A 23429-nucleotide genomic window follows, 5' to 3' on the forward strand; every position below is an offset into this window, starting at 1 on the left:
CTATTCCCTCTGGCACATATTAATGAAAACTTGAAAAGGTATTATGTTAAAATTCAAAAATACTCCATATTTTGATATTGCCATTGAAAAAAATTGAATAAAATCAAAGGCCTTGTTTGTGCTTCTGTGGATCCCCATGCTGTAATAATCCAGTGGTACGTCTGTGCTTTTATTCCCGTGCCAGTTGACCATGTCTGTAACTTGTGGAATACAAATTCCAGGGGAGATAACCTACCATAAGCACATACATACTGTAGCTCCACAGGTAATAGAAATCATGTGCGAATCTGCATCTCTGTAATTTTGGGTGATAATGATGTTTTTATTGTGGTCTGGGTGGCTTTTCCTGATTGATAAAAATAATAACAGAGGCTGCATAAGAGATTGTCTACCACCTCTTGACACTTATGGGTCATTATAGTGCTATTCTTTTAGTTGATTTCATCTTATGTTGACAAATGACTTTATTTTGCTTGAATTTGAACTCTATTATCCAAATACATGTGCGCACATTGTTTCTGCTCTGCTTCCTAGTGTGCCTGATCATATATCAGTCTTATTTCACTGTATATATCATGGATAACACAATTTACGTTATGAAATGTGTTGCTCAACATTTTGTGATTAGGCTAAAACAGCTGTTCTGCATCAAAGGGGATGTTTTTGGTTTACACTGATCCAAAATAAACAAAGAGCAGAATAACATTAATAACATCAGCTGTAGAAAACTTTACACGGATGATAAGAGTGGTTCATATTTAAAGTGAGACATCTCCCTCTATCATACATTGAACGTTACCTGCAACACACAATGACCACAACATTGGATTTTTGACTTTAGAAATAAAAAGATATTGGGCATTTTCATTGCTGCCGTCATGCCGGCAGGGATGGAAAGTGACTAGTATTTAAATTCCTCTAGAATTTTCTTCCAGATACTTCAAACCAACTACCCTCAAAGTGATTAATAAGCAGTTTGAGCCAAACAATCCGTCAAAGTGAGAGACAAACCTGCCAAATTTCTCTGTGTATCCCGTCTTGCCCTGCTGTATGACATGGATGAAGTCGTGTGTAAGGATGAAGGGCACACGCTCCCTCTTGATGCCAAACTTGGACTTGAAGTTTCCCAGGATGTGACCAAAGTCGATATGGAAGAGCTGATGGAAGAGAAAAGCCGATCAATGAGCTCAATGAAACAAAACAAGACAAAAAACACAAGGGAGAAAGAGAGGATGTCAGTGTCAAACCTGGCCGGTGCTGCGGACCATGATGTTGTCGCTGTGGCGGTCTCCTATACCGAGGACGTAGGTGGCTACACAGTAGCCTGCACATGACAGAGTGAACTCCTCAATGACCCGCTCAAGAGCATCACTGTAGACACAAAGAGAGAAAAAAGAGCATTTCTTTTCTGTTAGCACACAAAACATTTTTTCAAACTCTTAATTCATTTCTTTAAAAGTGAGAGACCCCACACATGATAACATATAATGACAGATTTAACTGTTCTGCTATAGCATTCCACACACACACACACACAGAAACACACACTAAAGAGCTGCATGTGGGCTTGGAGCCCAGGACTGAGTATTACAGCTTTAAAACCTATGATGTTTTTTATGAGCTTTTCTGAGGCTACTACATTATCACTCCTTACATTACGGATCCCCACCGTTGATCATTGCAGTAGCTTTTACATTCCTGTAGTTTCAGTGTTCAGTCTCATCTGATCTTACCTGGAGTTCCTCTCTTTGAGCCAGTTCAGTAAAGCATCCTTGTTGAAGGCGGCTGCTGCTGCCACGTTGCTGCTGGTCAGCTGGATGTTTGCAATTGTGTCTGCTGATGAGACCACCTCGATCAGTCCTGCCCGGTCACCTGTGGCTAGACATCCATATGGAACGATTCTGCATAAACATGAAAAAAAAGGAGATGAGGGATTCATTTTTTGAAGAAACACTAGGTTCTCTACTTTGTGAAAGACTGTGTGGGCAAATAGCTGAACAGTTGAACAATGTTCAAGGATGTTAGATATTTCACCATCTACAGTTCATAAAATCATCAAAAGAATCAGGCAAACTGGAGAAATCTCAAAATGTAAGAGGCAAGGTCAAAAAACAACACTGAATGCCCCGATTTTCAATCCCTCAGGCAACACTTCTGCGATACGTATTACAGTGTGGGATCAGGAACACTTCAGAAGACAATTGTGAGTTAACACAACATGTCACTAACCTGAAATGCCAGATGGATTTGTTTCACACATCCATCTGGGAAAGCTTCAATAGGAAACGTTTGGAAAAAGCAGAGGCTTAGAAAAAAACTTGCAGTGTGATTGGATGAACGTTCTGTCTGTCACATCTCTACGGGCCAATGAGAGCAACAAAACATGTGACGTAGCCACTATCGAGCTGCTCTGATGTTGTTAAAATTAAATGTACATATATATATTGTTTTTAAATTATAATTATGAACATAACATATCAAAGCCAACCCAAAGAAAAAAAATGCAGAGAATCTGTTAATTTTTGTGCAAAAAAATCTGAATTTTTAGGGGGAAAAAATTTACAATTTTTGACGTTATAATTTCACTTATTTACAAGCCATCAACCTCAGAATATCAGAGTTTAAAAAGTAGTAAATTTACGAGCAAAAAATTGAAAAAGTTTCAAATCTGACACTAGACACTTAAAAATGTCACATTTTCAAAATCATAAATTTACAACGGTGTAAAGTCAAAAAAAGACAAGAAACCGAATTGAAAACAGTGGTTGGATCATTGACTTTTCAACTTTATAGTCCTGTAATTTACAACTCTTAAAAAATGTAAGAAAATGTGACTCTTTTCATGCAAATTGATGATTTTTTTTAACTTGAGAATTTCATGTTTTTTTTCTCAAAAATGATCAGATCCTCTTCATTATTTTTTTCTAGAGTGGCCCTAACACACTGTCGTATTAATGGATGGTTGACACATAGATCTTTTTTCAAGAACAAGAGTATGTATGTCAATTATGTTGGTATTTTTGTCAATGAATTAGTAAAATTTATATTAAATTTTTTTGGGGGTCATGGGAGGGGGGGCCTTAAGGAAAAAAGGTTAGGAGCCACTGACACAGACCATGGCACTCCACCATAGTCTAATTTTAATCACCGTAGTCGATTTTGCCCTGGCAGTGTTACATTTTCATAAATCCTCACTAGAAGGATCAGAGCCCTCCAACCATAGTCTCCTAAAATCCTGTGGGAAACGCTGGTGTATCAAGCAAAAATCTTTATCTGGATAAAAAGTGAACCCCCGGCTCAGAGCTAACTCCGCCCACCTCCGTAATTTAAAAAAAATACAAAGAAAGTGAACAGTTTGGTTCTGAGAGGAGGGAGGGGCAAAGGACCCGGCTTTCCAGATGAGGCGGGAGTGACAGTGATGTCTCCTTGTCAGAGAGAGACACAGACAGAGTCCCACAGCACTGCTGCCTCATAGCGATCTTTTAAAGTGGAGGAGTTTTCCCCTCTAGAGTCCCCATGATGCAGGCAATTGTGTCGTGGTGAACCATGGTGGTTCTGAGCACGACCTGTTCGGTCCGGCTCCAGCAGCGGCGTTACTATAGCCGGAGCTCTCAAAGCCGAGACAGTGCAGGTGCAGGCAGGGGAGGATAGGAGTGTTCTCTGAATGGTAAAGTCAGTTAGAGGCGGTAACGCTCTACCGTTTATATAGAGTTTGTGACGGCCATCATAAGCCCCACCTTTTCAGAAAAGATTTTTCAAGGCAGATGTCCGTTTGAGCTAGTTAAAAGCCGTAAAATCCTGATTTTTATCAGTTTTGTGCAAATTTCAGCTATAAAACCAACGCTAATGTGTTTTATTATAATTCAGTAAATTACCTCAGTGTACAGATGAAAAAAATGTTCAAGTGTTCACTACCTCTTTAAATCTAAAAAATGAGAAGAACCTCACCTTTAATACCTAACAATTAGTAGGTTCAGTCCCAGCCAGGACACTCACAGAGTGTTGTTAGAAGAAAAGGTGATTTGACACAGTGGTTATAATGTCTCTGTCCAATTATTTTTTTAGTTTTTTTAATAAAACTAAATTTGCATTAAAAGGATAAACTTCAGAATGTGTGCATGTTTCCAATTGAAAAAAATACATCATAAAAATGTAATATCTTGTCTTGCACATGATTTGTAATTCACCACATTCTGTTTTATTCATATTTTACATAATGTTCAACTTTTTTGAGTTAATGTAATTGTGAGTACACTATTAAGTATTAGTTTTTTTTAGCATCCTGTAATAATAAAATAGGAATACCCTGAAAAACAATAAGCCCAACAAGATTTAAGTCTGTGTGATGTGGAAGCAGAAATATGATTTGATCCATTAACTTTGCAGTGTAACCGAGGAACTGTGTTTGTTGCTACCTGATCCAGCAACAGCTGCTGCTTTTCTTTTTTTTAAATTGAGATTAAGATATCAGGCTAAATGTAAAGTTTTTTTTTATGTAATCCCCCTGTTAAAGAGTAAACTACCTTATGTTGTTTTCATCAGATCAGACAGGACAGATGGGACCAGACAGTAAGCACTTATAGTATGATGATTATGTGATGGAGCAAACAAATGCCTTTGTTTCTTCTTTTAGTAATGTGTGAAAATGGGCACGGTTTAAGATCCCTTTAATATAAAGTGTGAATTTGAGGCTCAAAAAGGCGCAACAGATGAGCTGACCCAAAGAGACCTTTTCAATATTGTGGAAAGCAATTTTAGAAGAAGAATTGGACCAAAGAGGGGGTTTTGTGTGCATTCAGCAATCTAAAGTTGTGGACTTATATTTTGATACATGTTGTATTTCATGTCGTCTTTTATCTTAATGATGTTCTTCAGTTCTTAAACTTAATTTGCAGGATATAAAACAAACGGCCTTAAAATGCTTCTTTTCTGGTAAAGATTAATAACATACAACATGCCTGGAGACTGATATCAAACCCAAGAGAAAGAAATGGTCAAAACAGGTTCAATTAATAGACTTCTTTTAAGATTTTTTTTGAGACAGAACTTTAATAGAGACCAAACACTTCTAAGGTGACTCGATAGGTCATAAGTTTGAGAAAAGGACCCCAGGCAGCAGATGAGCTGCAGCAAAATGAATCAGTTAGAAATCCCAAAACAAACTCACACCCACCACATCATAATGGTTTCATTACACTGTCCCTCCCTTTATTCCCAATATCCCATCACTGTGATCGACCTGTGAACCCATGTCCTCTGAAATCTGACGCACCGTCCTCAGGCTCAACTGTCAAAACATCCCCCGCCACTGCTCAGCTCCAGATGTGTCGGGGGATGACGGAGGAAGAAAGGCGGTTTGTAAAAGTGCGAAAGTGTGGATTTGATTAGGGTGTGATGCAGAAATTGTGTGTTAGTGCGTGTGTAAATCCGGGGTGCAAAAGGGTCGGAGGTCAAACTAGCATGGGGTTATTTAGTGTGTCCTCTCCTCTGCTGCACCCCAGCAGAGCTTCCCCTTCCCTACAGAGAGCAGGAACAAACAAGCTCGACAGAGACGGTCTGCCGAATGAACACGCACATGCACACACACACATACACTGAAACATGGATAGAGGGGCTGGCAACAAAAACAAATACACTGCAAAAAAATACAGTCTAAGCTAGTGTATATTCTGGTAAAAAAAAAAAAAAACATATATATTTATATGTCATTACATGTTTTATAAGCCACAATTATCTGAAAACTCCTGAAAAAAAAAAAATATGGCCCGGTTGCTTACACTACATTTAGAAAAAATCATGATCAGTCATACCATCACAAGAGTCATATTAAGAACCAATAAAATAAAATGAAGACATAATCTACCCACTGAAAGGTAAAACAGTAAAAAAGAGAGGTAGGTAGGTACTTGATTATTCCAAAGAGAAATTCAAGAGCAGTAAAAAACAGATGATTTGGCAGATAAAATTTATCCCTATTCTCAGTCTTTAGATAAAAAATGCTCAATGAATTTAGTGACATATCTTTTTTTGCTCTTTCAAGTTTTCAGACTAAATTTAGTCCATCAAAAAATGAGAAATGGAGCTGTAAGTATTAATGATTCAACTGTTATAAAACCATGTTTTTATCATTTGTGCATTTTTTACAATTACATTTAACTGCATGCTTTATTGTCCCTTTCAGTAAACTTGTGTTTATTCTACAACATCTCCCTGCTGCCACAGTGATATAACAAATGCACAACACTGCTCTTTAATGTCTGATGCCAGTTTAAAAAACTGACTCATACAGCTCAGTGGAGAAGTCAAAATTCATTTGCACCTTAGCTTGTGTTACAAAATATTTTCCTTTCGACTTGTTCCTTTTTCCATGGTTAAGCCCATGTCATAATCTTCCATCTACCTACATTTCCTTTTTCTCTCAAAATAAAAGCATGTCTGTATCCAAACAAGAAATTTCGTACCCTTAGTTTAAAACAGTACAAGTATCCAAAATGAAACAAGCTGATTTAATTGCAAAAAAACTAGGATATTAATATGTGGCACAAGGGGGATTAATCACAATTATCTTTTTTTTAATTACATAAATTCTGATATTAATGAATTAATTACCAATTAAAAACTTTAATCCTCTTGCAGCCCTTAAAATCATTTTAGCCTCGTTTTTTTTCAGTGAATGTCCTTACATTTTAGTTCTAAGTTTTACTCAAAGTGTTAATTCTCTCTGAACTTATTCAATCATCCGAATTGTAAGATTAAGATAAAACACATATTAATGCACTGCCAATGCTTTAATTCTAAAATATACTTAAATATAGGGCTGGGAAATTAATTTAAAAATAAGATTAAGTCACAATGTGGCCTACTAGAATTTTCCAATTCACAGAAGCTGCAATATTTCTTTAAGCTGAAATTAGTGTCAAAATACCAGTCTAAAACTGTTTTGCAGAAGGAATGTTATGCATTACATATCATGCAGTCACTCAAGTACCATTTCTTTGAATAGTCTAAAAAGATCCTACTTTCTTCATTTTGTACATTTTTTTCTGATAAAATATGAGAATAGAATACAAATTCACTCCTTTCAATGAAACAATTCATTTCCAATTTACAATATGAGTCAATGTCAGCATAATTAGATATTTTTCCAAAACTGAACAGCCCTAGTTTAATCTAACAATGTATTGGTTTTAATATAGAATGATTTATGGCTGGTGTTTGTTGGAAAATACATAAGATGTGGAACTTAAAGAATAATCACATATCAAATCGCAATATTAGGGAAAAATATCGCAATTAATTTATTTTCCCAAATCGCTCAGCCCTACTTTAAAATTAATCTACCTTAAAATCTCTTTCTTCTCATGTCTACTCATGTTTTGATAGACACAGTGAAGAAATATTATGGATTTTGAATAATTTAGTCTTGTTTTAATCTCCTTGACAAAAACTAAACATGTTTTTTGTTTTACTAATCAAAGATCTAATTTTAGCTTGTTTTAGGCTCATCATTCTCAGGCAAAGAAGGCTGTGGACAAACACATTGTTTTTGTTTTTATCGTGTTTTTAAACTGTTTTTAATCTTTATTACAGAGCACTCTGGTCAGCTTTTTTGTTTTAAATGCTCTTTCTAAATAAATTTGAATTGGATTGGATTAGACATTCTAGTGAACGGAATTAACACTTATACTGAGGAAAAGCTTTTAAAATTAAAATTCAACTGGTAGTTGGACTGTTGGATCTATTAACTATTGATTGCACCACAGGTACCAGTAATCTTATGACTTTTACTTGTGTTACAGGAAATCCTTCCATAGTGCTAAACTTCACTGAGAGCAAAAGCAAATAAACATGTAAAGAATCCCCTCCAAACATCTGTGAGGGCGACAAGCTGAGTGCTTCAATCTTTAGCACAGCATGTCTCTCTTTGCTTAGTTTATTCTTGTTTCTTTAAGGAATCCTTCAGTGTGGAGATTTTCCATAGGAGTTGTTATCAGTAGAGGTCTTCTCTTCTTTAAACATATGAACACACTGATTTAATTTATAATAAAAAAACATATTTCAGGTTAGAATTGTGTCCACTTCCGTCATCACAACTGATATTTTGTTACCACTTTTGTCAACGGGGTCTGCTTCTTTTTTGCTAATTTCCCCTTGCTCTTTTGTCCTAAATTTTACAGAAGACCACTCTGACCAGAGAGGCTATCCACCTTGTTTTGTTTCTGGCAGCTCAAGTAAAGGTGCCAATCATCATTATCACAGACATTTGTTTAACCACCAAACCTACTGCTTTTCCCCTCTAAACCCTAGAAAGACACAGGTGTACAAAACTCACCGTAGGTCCAGATTAGCCTCCTTCCACAGTAGATCCATTAACCTCAAAATCTGGAGGGTCAACATGTCTTGCCTCAGGTCTGGGAAGAGAAAATAAGTCAGGTAGAAAAGTGAATGTCTTCCTCATCAAAATATAAAAAAGTCTGATTTTCAACTGCAGTGTTTATTCAGCTTTTAGATAGAAGATGATTTAAATAACTTGTCGTTATGACTGTGCAGTATCTCTACCCCCCTCAATCCCAAACCTCCCTCCCCTCCTCTTTAATCCCACCTACCATCTCCATTCTTGAAGATGATACCCAGGCTGTCTCCATTTAGCAGCTTGTTGTTGTACACGATCCAGAGCGGCTTCATCTTTGAGTCCATGTACCGACACTTCTCCACACTGACGGGAAAATCAGAGAAACACAAGATAAATAAAGCAGTTTAACAGAGTAAAAAGTTACATTTTATTTAAATAGTGTGGTCTTACTTAATGCCAGACAGCAGGACGTTGGGGTTCAGAGGGGAGTGCAGGTCTGACAGAGTCTCAGAGTAGCCGCTCTGCCTCAGACAAGTCATCATGGCCTCCTTGGTCAACATGGCCTCCTTGGTTTTACTCCGAGCGTTTTTGATGGTTCCCAGCTTGATTAGTTCATTTACTGACTTTAGCTTACTCAGGGCTTCCACCTGAAATCATCAGAAAAGGAACATGAGGCAAACATTAATTATTAATTCTGTTTGAGAGCTAATTCTCCTAAAACAAACTGTCAACATTGTTATAGCTGGTCAGTGTGCATGCTCGTTCAAACAGGAAAGTGGTCCAGATAAATGACTGTGCAGATGAGGAAGTAGGGTTGACAGTCAGGATCTCTACAGGGCAAAGGTTTGAGGGCAGGACAGTGACACTGGCTAAAAACACCATAAATCTACTCCCTGTTGGGGTTCACAAAACAATAGAGCTATTCCCATTAAGGAGCAAAAAGTAAAGTTATATTTAGAAGAATGAAATAATGGGCCATAATTTCTGGTTTGAGTTCTAGCTTATGATGAAGTTGATGAGGCGTTGCACCAGTTGATACAGCTATGTCATCTCAAGACCAAAGTCCTAGTACATGTGAAAGTCCTTCATAGTAATAGTTGTCTTTGTAAACATTTTGAGAGGCGGGATAACTCAAAGGATGACAAGAAGCTGAGGATTTTACAGGCTGTTTGGTGTTAGCATGTTTCTTTTGACTTCCATGAGCACAGAAAACTTCCACCGTCCAAAGTAGAGCTAAATCACCTCATGTTATTGATGATTTCACCAAGCGATCTCACACGTCAGGCTTTATTTCTAACCTAATCCCAACATTTTGGCATTTGTCATTTCACTACAGGTAACTACCAGCTAATATATTATGGTTGGACATTGTCCTTAACTAGTTTATATCAATTTCATGTCTCCATAGTGCAATCAAACAACGACACAACCTGAGTTTATTGTTAACTTTGCACCATAACTACAGAGACACTGCATTTACATGGCTGATGCTAGTGTCGTAGTACTCAAGAACGGTCTTGGTCTTTAGACCGATCTCAAGACCACATTTTGAATGTCTTGGTCTTGTCTCAGACTCGAGAGCATTTCAACTCAGTCTGGTCTCGGTCTTGGACTGGCCGGACTTGGGATTTTTCATCAAGACCGGTCGAAACGAGCACTGATCTGCAATTCTTAAACTTCATTAATGTGACAATAAGTAGAAGCACTTACTAAAACAACAAATAGTTACACCAGAAAAACTCGGACATCAGTCCATCTTATTCCCAGTCAAAAATCCTGTTGAACACTTACTTTAGGCCTCATTCAACTTATGTTGTGCTTTGAAAGAGTTGCAGACACCTTGTTTTTATCTGTCAAATTTATTAAAAAGAAAACTAAAATCAAAGAGAATGGTCTTTAACTGTTCAACCTTCTCATGCTATCAAAAATTGATTTTTATGGTCTTGGTCTTGTCTCAGTCTCAGCTCATCTTGGTCTTTACTCGGCTGGTCTCGGGCTAGTTTTGGTCCCGGATAGTGTGGTCTTGAGTACAACACTAGCTGGTGCAATGGACCACTAAACTAGAGATGCATGACATTAGATTTTTGCTAATATCAGGTGCAGTATACAATAAAAGATTAAAACAAAAGAAGTCATCCATCAAAACAGTAACATCCAGAAAGTTTGGATTCAAAAGTCTTCACTTGTTTAAATTCAGATGCCAAAAAAGGAAAAAGCCTTTTCTCACCAGACTTTGGATCAACAAATTGCACAAAGTTCAATGATTGCAGGTTTTGTAATCCATCCTTCAATATTAAAAAATAGGAGAGATGATCTGGAAATTTGCTGAGAATAAATGTGTAGAGGAAGACGTACCAATGTCTATTTTTACGTGTACTTAAAGCAGTCAAGTCCAATGGTGAGTAAGAAATCCATAAATAGTGATAAAACTCAGAGCTCCATGACACACACTATCTAACGTATGAAAACTCTGAGCAGAGGTATTCATGCACAAAACAAGCTGAGCCTTCTTGTGTATGTAGCACCCTAGGAAACAACCAATACTTGATGGGACACTTGTATATTTTACCATTATTTAAAGCCAATATATGATTCATACTGCTGATGTGTATGGTCAATATACCATTTGTGAATATCTGTAGAAATCTTCCACCGATATCACGCCAATAATACTGTGCATCCCTGCCGAAAACAAATGTGGTCTTTGCATGTGCATGTGAGCATGCCTGAAAAGGAGCAATGCTCATAAATAAAGTAAACCCATTTCAACTATCACATTGGATCAAATCTTGAAAAAAAATTCAGACAGAAATGGAAAATGAAATTGGATAAAGTCATATACTACAATCTTGATTTTTGCCCAGATATTAAGCCCCACTTTTTTGTTTGAACCATTTGAGTAAGATTTAGATAATTTTGACTGTAAAAGTCATTATTGCTCTGATCCAATCAATCTGATCAATTCAAGAACAAAATGTGCTAAAACTTTAAATCAGGTAAGACAGAACATTATTATTATTATTAATAATGTTTTTACTAGTGCTGTTAATCAATTTAAAAAATTAATCAAGTAAATCACATCACTATGCTATGATTAATCATGATAAGTCACTGCATTTCTTTTGTTTTAGTAATTTTTAGATTTTTCAACGTTCTTATTACAAGTGTTTATTTTCATTGGTTTAACTTTATGTACAGCTTTTTACTAAAAAATGTATTATTATCATTATTATTTACTTTCTACACAGGATCGGCTGAATTTTTACCATGACAAAGAAGAAGAGGTAGACATTAAGATTACAAAAAACACTGTGTCCATAAAATACTTGACTGAATATAAGATCATAAAATATTTATTTTTAAGCAAAAGTGAGTGTCTTTCAGTTCAAGTGGGCTCTGACATCCCCATAGATGTTACTTCCTGGATGCAAGTGCTAAATAAGTCCAGAAATTCCAAGTGGAAATCTTTGTAAAGCCCATTTTGTTCAAGGCAACCTTTAAATGTCAGGAATAGATACATGAAAAATCATTTTATGAAGTGGGTAATAGCATTTTCTCCGGTAAAATCTTAGCACGAGCACTTAATAAGCTAACGCTAGCAAACGCTGGTGTTACGGTCTAAAGCATGACCCTTTTAACTGGTGACCTCAACTGAATGTGATGTTGTAAACAGAAAGAGTATTTGTGAATGATTCTTTGTGTAGTTTTCCATGAAATACATGTCTGATGAACATATTTTGACATATTAATAAAAAACTAAAAAAAAAAAAAGAAGGTATTTACATACATGGTCAGCCACATAAACATCAAAATTTCTGTACGTTTTAAGACCACGGTCTGTGTTAGGAGAATTAGCTGGTTCTAACAGCCAGCTCTTTCACGTGAATAAAGAGAGCTGACTGTTTCCTTTTTTCCATTTTTTAAACGTTTAATAGAAGCAAAAAAGCCCAAACTATACAAATTGAGGAGCTGTTTCAGTGCCAAAAGCCGGCTCTTATTACTGTGCCGAGCCAAACCATTATCATCATCATAGCCATTGTTAACATGAACCTTTATTTAAGGCTTGAGCATTATCAAGATCACTGACACTGACCGCAGAAACACAAGCAAGACCTTAGTTTACTGTACCAAACTGTACAGAATCAAACTGGGCTGCTTGGTGGAAATGCACCATTAGTACCTTAACAGAATGGTGCCAAAAGAGTAGGCCTATTTGGATCAGCTATTATGTTACCTGTTCTACCTTTGACTGTGAAAATGCAAACAATTGCATACCATACTGGACTGAACCGAACAAGAGTACACGCTGGAAATGCAGCTATATTTAGCCAACCAGTTTCTGACCTATTTAACCCTCTAACCTGCCATCCATCCATCCACCACTCTGTCATCTGTCTGTTAGACTGTATGGCTGTGACCTAATTCAACTCCTGTCTGTGACCTACCTGTTTCTTTAAAACCTCAATATGAGGGATGCTGCCTCTACAGTAGGCCTCCAGAATGAGGGCAAACTGCACAGACACAGCAGGCATGTGGATCTCCGACCTGTAGAGGGCAGCAGAAAACACAGAATCGGTCAGAGGAGGAATCTCTGAAGACTCAGTTTTTATCAGGAACTCACAACCTTTAATTGCAGACATGTGTACAAGTGTACTAACCGTAGATGCCAGAAGAGGAAGTGTCCTATCTTGCGATTCCCCTGAGCACGCTTCAGCAGGAAGTGGGTGAGGGCGCAGTCATAGTAAGGCTCATAACGCAATACCTGCACCAACTGTAGCAAATATTGAGACAGCTCCTCATCACTGGTGGGACAAAAAGGGATGATGGGAGAGTGAGATAAACATGCCATTTTTTTCAGCTTCATTTTTCTGTTTTTGGGTGGACTTTAAAGGATTTCGTGCTACAGTGTCATTTCAGGTCAACCAGTAAAAACTTAAACTGACATGAATTAAAGTTCCTATGAGGACTTAAAATTTCATACGGCTTTTTGTAATAGTCAAAAATATCACTCACAATGAGTCTTTCAGTGGAAAACAGCTACAGGCTTTAAGATAATTCAAAAATTGAACTCTGTTAGGAAAGACATTAACATTGATTACATCTAATCCATTGATTCATTTGAAAAACAGAAGTTAACAAACGCTATCATTAAAATCAGTTTAAAAGTTCATCCCTGGGCCAGTGAGTTTCCTCATTATCATGACTATTTATACAACTATTTTGAAGAAGTATCATGCCATACTTTGCTAAAAAGTTATGACTCTTGTAAATCCGAGCATTTCAAGATCCAACTAACCCATAATCTACGAATCTGTTAGACAACTGACAAAAATTTATAGTCATTTATTTAACCAGTAAAAGCTTTAGTATTGATCATATTACTACAACTGCAACCATCCTGCTACATCAGAAAGAGTCTAAACAATCCAAATCCATAAAAAGGTTTTATCTTAACACTGTACATCTAATGAGAAACAGGGCACACCAGTCCAGAGACTGGCGGAAAACATGCACCTAGCATGTACCAGGACAAGGAAACATATTTTTTGATCAGTGTGTCAAGGACTACATCCCCTACACATGGGTACCTGCTCTACAAACTGAGCTAAAAAGCTTAATGCCAAAAACTTAGTGATACAAATATTAATGCATGTGTGCCCAGCTCTGCTTGGATGACAGCTTTCCTGAGGCAGTGTTTATATACCTTAAAAACACAACAATACATAAGGATAAACTCAACTGTCCCCGGAAAATCTGTCATGGACAACAGAACTCCGCCAAGCTGTGATCACAATCAGACCATCCATCACACCAATTAGACAATGAACACAACGAGGCAGACTAGCTTTTATAGCACCTGCCCTTTAATATTCCACCACCTTCTATGCAGTTGAACATATATTGCAATGAGCCCAGTAATGAAAATAAAGTAGCTAATAAGCATAAAGAAGATGAGCTGTGGTACAAGCAAGTAAAGTATTACTCTTTCACTGAAAGAACAATAAAAGCAAGAACTAAATAAGAACAATGAGGTTAAATACAATGGCTGCTATAGCATAACTGTGGTCCTTTTTAATAAATTGTATTTGCGCTAATGGTCTCTTTTGCCCTTCTGGACAATATTGATGCATCAATGTAAATTTAAGTCCATTTAAAAATACTAACAGGAGCTTCCATTGATGCATATATCTATAATATAGACCTGAACAGTGTAAGGGAGGTGCTATACAATGTGTGCAGTGGGTGATATAAACATAGAAGCTTGAATACCAAACAAAGACAGTAGTGTAGGCTATTGATTTGTATAAAAGCATCCATGTAGGTGGATAGAAATTTTTACCTCATATCCTGCAGACAGCGCACAGCATATTCTCTGACATACTGATCAGGATAGTTGAAGTCTAGAAGCTCCAGAGCATCTCTGGGACAAAGTTTGGGCCAAATCTGAAGAAGTGCCTGCAGCTGAGAAACAAAAACAAACACATCGGGATGTTCAGAGGAAGAAACAGAAACATTTATCAGAGCTTGATACAGCACTACACTTTTCACATTGTAGTAAAAAATAACAGGGATCACTGTACAGGTCTGAATATGAGCAAAGGTGGTTAAAAGTTTTAACTGTTTGTTCAGATTTTCTGTGTTGGAGCGCTGAAGTAAACACCCCAGGTGTCTGTTTCACAGTTGTGTTTGTTTGCTGAACGCTGTGACTGATGAATCTCTGCTTTTCAAACATAATACTGTCTTCAGGAAACAGCAAAGTTCATCAACAACTAAGACGCAGATGTGATCAGACACAAATCTGACGAGGAGATGAAGTTATATCACAACCCTGGGTATTCAAAAATAGCCATGGTGTTGCTTTAATTAACATTAGGAAATTCCATGGAAATTTTGAGATTTGTTGTGTATTCAAAAGAATTTGATTGGAAATTTGAGGTTGGAATTACACCTTCCTGAATGTTAATGGGATTTTTAGGAAATTTGTTTGGATGTTTGGAAGAATTTCTTTGGAGAAATTCAATAATTTTCCATGCAATGTTCGGGGATTTTTTTTTAATTGGGGAATTTGATTAGTAATTTTGGGTGGCATTAGCATTGTAATGTTGGGAGAAATTGCTTAAAAAATGTCAAGTTTTGTGAAAACTTCATTTAAATCTTTGGGCTTTTGTTTAGAGTTTTACTTCAAAGTCTGTAACATATTTGAGGTAATTCTACGGTATTTTTCATGGGATTTAAAAAATTTGAAGTTTTTGGTAATGTCCTGCAAATTTGGGGGATTTTTTTATGTCTTAGAAACCTGGAACGGTTTCAGATGAAATTTTCCAAGACCTGCAGATCTGTTAAGAAAATTTAGTTCATACTTTGACAAAAAAAAAAAAAAATATATATATATATATATATACAAATATATATATATAGTGTGAAAATTAAAAAAAGAGACATTTAACATGGATTTTACCATTACTAGAGCTGTCAAATGATAAAATGTAATCCTGATAATAATGAGTAATCTGAGAATCTGTAAAGATAATTGAGAATACTGCCCTTTTAGAAGTATTTTAAAATTCCACCATTTTGCATTGAAAACTGTTTTGTTAAATTTTGTTTTAAACTGAGGGTAACTGACTTCTTGTTTGGATACAGATATACATTTATAGTAAAAGAAAATAAGGATGTTCAGACAGATCAAAGATTATCACACGAACTAACCCCAGAAAAGGAACATGTTGTAGATTGAAAAGGAAATAAGACAATGGCAAAAAAAAAGTAAATGTTCAAGATCACAGGATGCAGATGACTTTTGACTTGTCCACTGAGCTGTCTGTTAGTGTTTTGAAGTGAAATGAGACATTTAGGAGCAATGGTGGACTTATTTTACATCACTGTGGCTGAAGAGAGATGATGCAGCACCTTAACCAAAGTGTGCTTCAAAGGACAATAAAGCAGGTGATTAACTGCAATTAAAAAAAACACTCAAGCACAAATTATAGACCCTAATCACATCATGATTAATGCATGAAAGCCGACAGCTTCTTTACTTTCAGGGCAGAGTTTGTCCTGCTTACATGTTAAAAAAGAGCAGACTTAGTCTACCTGGGCCATGTCCTCATGTTTGCTCCACTTCACTGAGAGTAGCAGCTTTGGCAACGACTGGGGGAAATACTCCCAGCAGTCACCGCGTAGTGTCCAGATCAGATCCTTCTCGTTTTCACACAGCTGAGAGAGCGCGTCACGCTCCATGATCTCCTTCAGCTCTATGTGGAACTTCTTACCCCCACGACCCTAAAAGAGAAATGAAGATGATGGAAAATCTATCAACTCAGTGGGGAAGATAAAGGCAAATAAGATTTGGAGGGAGAAAGACACAGACAGGCTGGATGTAAATGTACTCAGATGTTAATGGAAGTATGAAGATGATGGTGAGTAGCATCAGAGACTGTCTAATCCACAAGATGGCAGGAGTGTGCCAGTTATCTATCTGTTTTTATGCTTTAAATGCAGTTCATCAAGGTGCAAAAACCAAGGACTACTATCATCAACAACCAACGTTAAGTTACATACTATCTGATTTAAATAGGAATACATATGCTTTAAATATCCAACAATGTAAGTGCTAACTTAGAACAAAAGGAGCTAAAATGAACCAGATAGCTGGTCAAACTTTTGAATGATTTACTATTCAGGGATATCTGTGTTTCTTTACCCCAATGCATGAATGAATATACAGAAATAAAAAACAGTAGGTTGTAGCTGGTGCTAATCCACGGCTTCACTCCACACACCCACGTTAAAGGGGTTCGTTCAGGCATGCCCTCTACGTAACACAAGATTACATAACTGCCTGTTACACACCCAGAACACTGGGTTTGTATCTGAGGGGCTGAGACAGGAAACCATCCAATAATCTGATTAGCATCTTGCTAGTTTTGAGGAGGATTGAAATATTTTTGCTGCTACACCCTTCTGAAGTGATAACAACAGATTTCAAGGAACCTATCAGCGTGTGTAAGAGTAGTAGAAGGTTAAGAGTGTGTTTAAGGAGGACTTTAAACAACAAACCACTTTATTTTCACCTGGTTTGCCCTTTGAATACATGCAAATACTTTTGTATGCAATAATTTAACACTGTTTGTCCACTCACCATGGGTGCACAGTCACTAGCTCCAACGATCTCTGCAGCTTTTTCCAGTATCTGTAAAAAGAAGACAGCCATGTAAGAACAAATACACTCATACAGAGTATTAGTCAGGCTGAGCACGTCTTTATACTCTGATGCTAACAGCCACCAATTCGTCTTAATCACTCAGCACCATTATGAAGGACACTAAGACACTGCAATGACAAATTCAGCTGCAGTCAAGTATGTTGAAAAAGGCCTGAAAGGCATTGTCAAACTATCTTTTACCAGGTAAAATCTGCACACAGTATGTAAGAGATATTTTAGACTGAACATGTTTGCATCCATGCCTGCAGAAATGACAGATTTTATCTCGCTGGCATACCAGATGGTTGCTAAAAAGGACATTTTGATGAGCAGGACTAATGTCTGACCTTGTCAAAGGGAGGGAAAACGATGGGGTGTGACGAGTACTCTGGGAAGTTGATGTGCAGTGCTGTAGCGTTCTCAGTGTATGGGTTGGTCTGAACGGTTCCTATGGGGTTCAGCATCTCTTCAAGTTCATCTAGGAAAAACCAAATGAATGAAATTAGTTCACTGCAAGGTTACTGTTGGATAGTGAAGCCTGGTTTGGGCTGAATCTACATGTAAGCACTTCATACTGGTGAGCTGATATTTCTGCATTGCTCAGTAATACTTTGCCTAGACGCTACTGGTCAGTGTAATTTTTAAGCCAGTTCCTGGTCCCAGTTCCAAATTTCTTGCTTGTTTGTGTATAAAAAACCATATGAGTGAAAGTGGGTGTATTATGTTTGAGTCAAGGTTGAGATAGCTTCTGTACAGCAGTTGTTTTTGTTTTTGTTATTGTGAAGAAAAAAAAAGAAGACGCAGGAAGAAGGGAGGTACGGAGGTTTAATCAGCCTAAGGCAGAAGATGGAGGATTTTTGCATTTGTTCGGCCACTAAGAGAGACATGGAAGTGTTGCATGTCTCAAGATTTGGATTCCAGAAAGCAGGGCCTTCAAATAATCATGATTGAGCTCTCAATAATGAAATTCCAGCATTTGACATTTTTCTGATTTTTGTGATGTCTTAAACTAAAGGTTATTGACTGCCTGTTTGGATATAAACCTGCTTTCATTCTGAAAGAAAATAAGGAACCTCAGGTAAATAGAAAAATTAGGTAAACATTTGATAACACAAGGGTTAAATAACCTTGACTTACCACTGAGCTGTCTGAGTTTTTAAACTAAAATAAGATATTAAGGAGCAGTGGTGGACTTATTTTACATCACTGTAAAGGAAGATGTTATAGTGTGCAACAGACAATAAAGCAATTAATTATTGGTCTGAATTTATCACAATTCATGTATTAATGCTGACAGCCCTACCAGCTAGAAGATCTGACTAGATGTATTGCCATCAGCAGACATAAATCTCACTCCACAGTAGAGTTGGGTATCATTTGTTTTCTTTTCGAAACCAATCAATACTGAGATAAAAAGCAGTTTTTAAAGTTGGAAGGTGAATAAAAGATGTCTTGGGATTTAAAATGATTTAGAAAAGGATGTAAACAGCACAAACAAGTTAAGGGAACAAGACGTAACTTCTTGACCTGGCTTATTTCATGCCTTTTCTTTGAAGTGACAGGGATCTCGTTGGGGAGGAGGGGTACCGAAATGAAGCACCGAAATCTGTCTTATAATTCTTGCATAATGCATAATTCTTATAATTCTATAATCATTTTTGTCCAGGCCTGTTTCATAAGTTTGTTTTTTAAAATAATTCTGTTGAACCACAGTTCAACAGCAATGTCTGATTTTCTTTGGTTAATTTTCATTGAATTTTTATTTATTATCACTTTTGCCAGATTCAAGTTATTTCTGTGACCATTGTGGGTTTTTGTTTCATTAACAGAGGGGTACCAACAATTTTGTCCACGTGTGTATCAGATGTGTTGATAGGGACTAGGTCAGTACCAGGTTTCGATACTCATTCCTACTCTAGAATAAACACAGTTTGCCGAAAGACATTTCTCTGAGACTTGCAGTCAACAGTGCAGTATGCATGTAGGCCTCTTTGTAAGCTAAGCCAGGATCAGGGACCAGGGGCATATTGGGGCCAGCTCCACCACAAGAGCCAAACCTGTGCCTAAATATAAATACAAATATAAATCAGGCATACAAATGTTTGCTGTTCGTTTTCTTCATAAAATCATGTTTTAAAAAGCTGTGTAGATAATGAAATAAGCAGATACATCATTATTTTTTTCATTTCTATTTTGTTTGATACTTTAAGTAGACACTTAAAGCATCAAACAAAACAGAAAAGGGGAAAAAACTCAAAGGACGTTTAAACAAATCCCTCAAGTTTTATTGGAGCTTATTTTATGCTAGTCAACTCTTTGAATGAATAAACACTTGGACATCGTCCTTCCACTTCCAAACACGCACAGTTTGCTTTGTGTTGAATGTTGCTGTAAACGTCTTGCAGTTTAATTTTCACATGTTTACCTTTTGTTGTTATTTATAATATATAATCCTGAGTGTGTTCATTTGTGTGTATACCAGGAAATGAAGACCAGCAGTGCAGGATGATGTCTCCCGTCTTGAGGTGACCCCTGTAGTCAAACACCATGGTGTTGACCCAGGCAATGGGGTAGTGCTGGATCAAACAGAAAGACAAAGGGAATTATTCATCAGTATGTAGTATCATAATGTTGCTGTTCTCATCTGACCCACTGTGATCTGCAGACAGTCCAGAGTTTCTTACCACTTTCCCTGCTTTGCGGATGGTCTGGTACTTATTTATGTGAGCGTTTTTGGTTGACTTCTGCTTCTTGACTTTATCCATGACAGCATAGATAGCGATGCAGAGGCGGGTCATGCGTGGCAGATCGCTGACAGAGATATCAAACTCTAGCATGCTGTCCTTCCACGTGTGGTCTGAACGCCCATTGCTCTCACTGCTCACTGCCGGCTTACACAGCAGCTCTGTGCCATGAAAGAGCCCTGCCCTCACCTGGACCTATAAAGGAAGGGCAAATAGAGAAAGAAAGGATGCAGAATAGTGTTTTTATCTAAGACATATCTACAAGCTGACCCCATCACCCTCATTTAATCTTAAGGAGGGAGACACACTTTAATTTTAGCCTCAGCTGAAAGAAGCTCAACTTCAGAACAGAAGAGATCTGGTGATCAAATTTTTAAATATCATTAAAATAAACACCAAGATCCTTACTGAAGAGAGCACACGTGAAGTAAGAGGACCAAGTGTGTTTGTTTTCAATAGTCCAGGCTGACCAAAAACAATGACCTCTGTCTAAACAGACTCAATGTGTATCCTTAATAAATGGCATACTTTTTTTTAAGAAAGCAGCTTTTCACTTTTTTATACAATCCCAATTCCAAAAAAGTTGGGGCACTCATATCCCCATATTTATTCACAAAAGAACAAAAGCGTCTCAGACACTGAAAGTGAGACATTTACCATTTCATGGGGGTTGGTTATGTTACAGGCACTTTATTACTACTCGAAGGTGTGCAAGCCATGTTACACTTACTTATGTTTTTTCTACTCCTATTTTACACTAACTACATTTTACAGGGAAATGTGTCTAAGTGCTGACTTTTACATGTACTGCTGGCCAAAGACAATCAATGAAAAGTTAAAAAAAAAAAAATAAAAATACTGTCAGTAGCATCTCAAAAAAGTGAGGTTGGGGCAAATAAAGGCAAGAAAAGTAAGTGGTAATAATGCAAAAGTAGGTTGAGCATTTTGCAACCAATCAGCAACATGACTTGGCATAAAAGCAGCACCTTTAAAGGCAGACTCTCTCGAAGTAAAGATGGGCAGAGGTTTATCAATCTGCAAAAAAAAACTGTCTAAAACTGTGGAACAATTTCAGAACAATATTCCTTGACATGAAATTGCAAAGACTTTGCTGAATATCCCATCATCAACAGAACATAATATCAACAAAAGATTAAGAGAATCTGTAGAAATCTCTGTACCCACAGGACAAGGCTGAAGGTCAGTATTGGATGCTGGAAGCACTGCATTAAAAACAGGCATGATTCTGTACTGGAAATCACTGCATGTGCTCAGGAACACCTGTGTCTGTCAACACAGTTCACATTGCCATCTACATATGCAAGTTAAAGCCAGATCCAGAACAGATCCAGAAATGCTGCCATCTTCTCTGGTCGAAAGCTCATCTAAAACGGACTTAGGCAAAACGGAAAACTGTTCTGTGGTCAGATGAATCAAAATTTGATTTTTTTTTCTGAAACCATATGTGCCCTGTCCTGTGGACTAAAGAGGAGAGGAACCATCCAGCTTGATGTCAGTGCACAGTTCAAAAGCCTGTATTTCTGATGGTATGGGGTTGTACTAAGGCCTTTGGCATGGGCAGCTTACACATCTGGAAAGGCACTATCAATGCTGAAAAGTATATATAGGTTTAAAAGAAACATATGCTCCCATCCAGGATGCATCTTGTTCAGGAAAAGCCTTACATATTTCGGCAAGACAACGGTGAACCACACACCGCATGCATCACAACAGCATGACTTCACAACAGAAGAGTCCAGGGCAAGAACTGGTCTGCCTGCAGTCCAGACCTTTCCCCAACAGAAAACATTTGACACACCATTATGTGAAGAAGACCCAGGACTGTTGAGCAGCTAGAATCCTACATCAGACAAGAATGGGACAAAATTCCTCTCCCAAAACTCCAGGAACTGGTTTCCTCACTTTACAAATGTTTAGACTGTTGCCCCTACTTCTCTGAGATGTGTCTCTGCCATCAAATTCAAAATGAGGTAATTTTTCATTAAAAAGCCAAATGTCTCAATTTCAACATGAGACATGCTGTTTTACTGTGAATAAATTATGGGTTTTCATGATTTATAAATTGTATTCTGTTTTTTATTCATGTTTTACAGTGTTACAAGTTTTCTGAAATTGGGATTGTAGGGATGCCTGTTTTCAAGTTGAATAAGAAAAGGGCATTTTTAAAGATACAAATTCTCTATATCATCTTTTCTACTGCTAATTTTTCTTAGAAATTTCCCTCCTAATATTTGAGGAATTTAAACTCGGGGTTTAATGTCATTGGCTCAAATCAGAAGGTTTCTGCAGTGCATTTAAATTCAAGTTGAGGCAGCTTCAAAAAATCGTTCATACATCTCTGATATCAACCTGACTGACTGTGTCAGTGTGTCACTCCTGTAAATGTAAACTGTGTGGGAGATGTTTTTCTGGGGGTGGTGACACATTAACATGACTGCTTTATGGCCATGGATGATGCAGGAGCTTACCTTGGCGTTCTCCTCTGCATTCACCTTGCTGCCTTTCACCAGCATTATCTTAAATGGGCTTGACACATCCCACACACACGTCTGTACTTGCTGCAGGAGGAAAGTGAGAGGAGAGAAAGAGACTTAAGTGAGCAAAATCAGCATAATGCACCATAAAAATGTACTCCAACATGCTGCTTCTTCACACCCACCACTTCCCTGCGTGAACACATACACATCCACAAACACAAACAATGTGGGAGGTCAGGCAGGTCAGTATGATGTCAAGCCAAGTGGATTTGCAAGGGTCAGCAGTAAGCAGGAAAAACAGCATCACATGACCTCTGCAGTGTATGAACATGACTAACAAGCAGACTTCCTGCTGTTTGCTGCCTCTGTGAGTGTGTTATTCGCCCCCTTGTCTGTTATGAGGCTATATTTGTGACTGCCTCTACTATTACATGAAGAAACTAGAGCTGTATGTCTGTACAGCATCATCACAAACACACAAACCCCTCCTTGTGTTCTGCTCTGGCTTTGTTTGGATTATAACTCAGACTTCCTCCTGCACAGCTTTGACACATCGAATAACAGGTTTCATTCCTGAAAATATCTAACTTCCTATCGCAGAAACACAAACTGCTATGGTGACATTCTAA

The 23429-nt window shown here is 37.4% G+C and overlaps 1 protein-coding gene across 1 annotated transcript in view; it reads right to left on the reverse strand.

Moving 5' to 3' along the window:
• The window catches only part of pik3cb (phosphatidylinositol-4,5-bisphosphate 3-kinase, catalytic subunit beta), a 58264-nt gene that overhangs the window by 9998 nt on the left and 24837 nt on the right, over nt 1-23429 (reverse strand). Inside the window, exons 6-20 of the mRNA XM_041805741.1 lie at nt 22792-22881; nt 20243-20497; nt 20038-20134; nt 17906-18036; nt 17496-17546; nt 16448-16636; nt 14694-14815; nt 13012-13155; nt 12799-12898; nt 8804-9000; nt 8607-8716; nt 8333-8411; nt 1734-1901; nt 1248-1371; nt 1012-1157 (exon numbers count right to left, since the gene is read on the reverse strand). Coding sequence (XP_041661675.1) covers nt 1012-1157; nt 1248-1371; nt 1734-1901; nt 8333-8411; nt 8607-8716; nt 8804-9000; nt 12799-12898; nt 13012-13155; nt 14694-14815; nt 16448-16636; nt 17496-17546; nt 17906-18036; nt 20038-20134; nt 20243-20497; nt 22792-22881 — 2003 coding nt within the window. The remainder of the gene's footprint in view (nt 1-1011; nt 1158-1247; nt 1372-1733; nt 1902-8332; nt 8412-8606; nt 8717-8803; nt 9001-12798; nt 12899-13011; nt 13156-14693; nt 14816-16447; nt 16637-17495; nt 17547-17905; nt 18037-20037; nt 20135-20242; nt 20498-22791; nt 22882-23429) is intronic.

Source organism: Cheilinus undulatus, linkage group 2 (assembly GCF_018320785.1).
Source record: "Cheilinus undulatus linkage group 2, ASM1832078v1, whole genome shotgun sequence".
Classification (NCBI taxonomy): domain Eukaryota; kingdom Metazoa; phylum Chordata; class Actinopteri; order Labriformes; family Labridae; genus Cheilinus; species Cheilinus undulatus.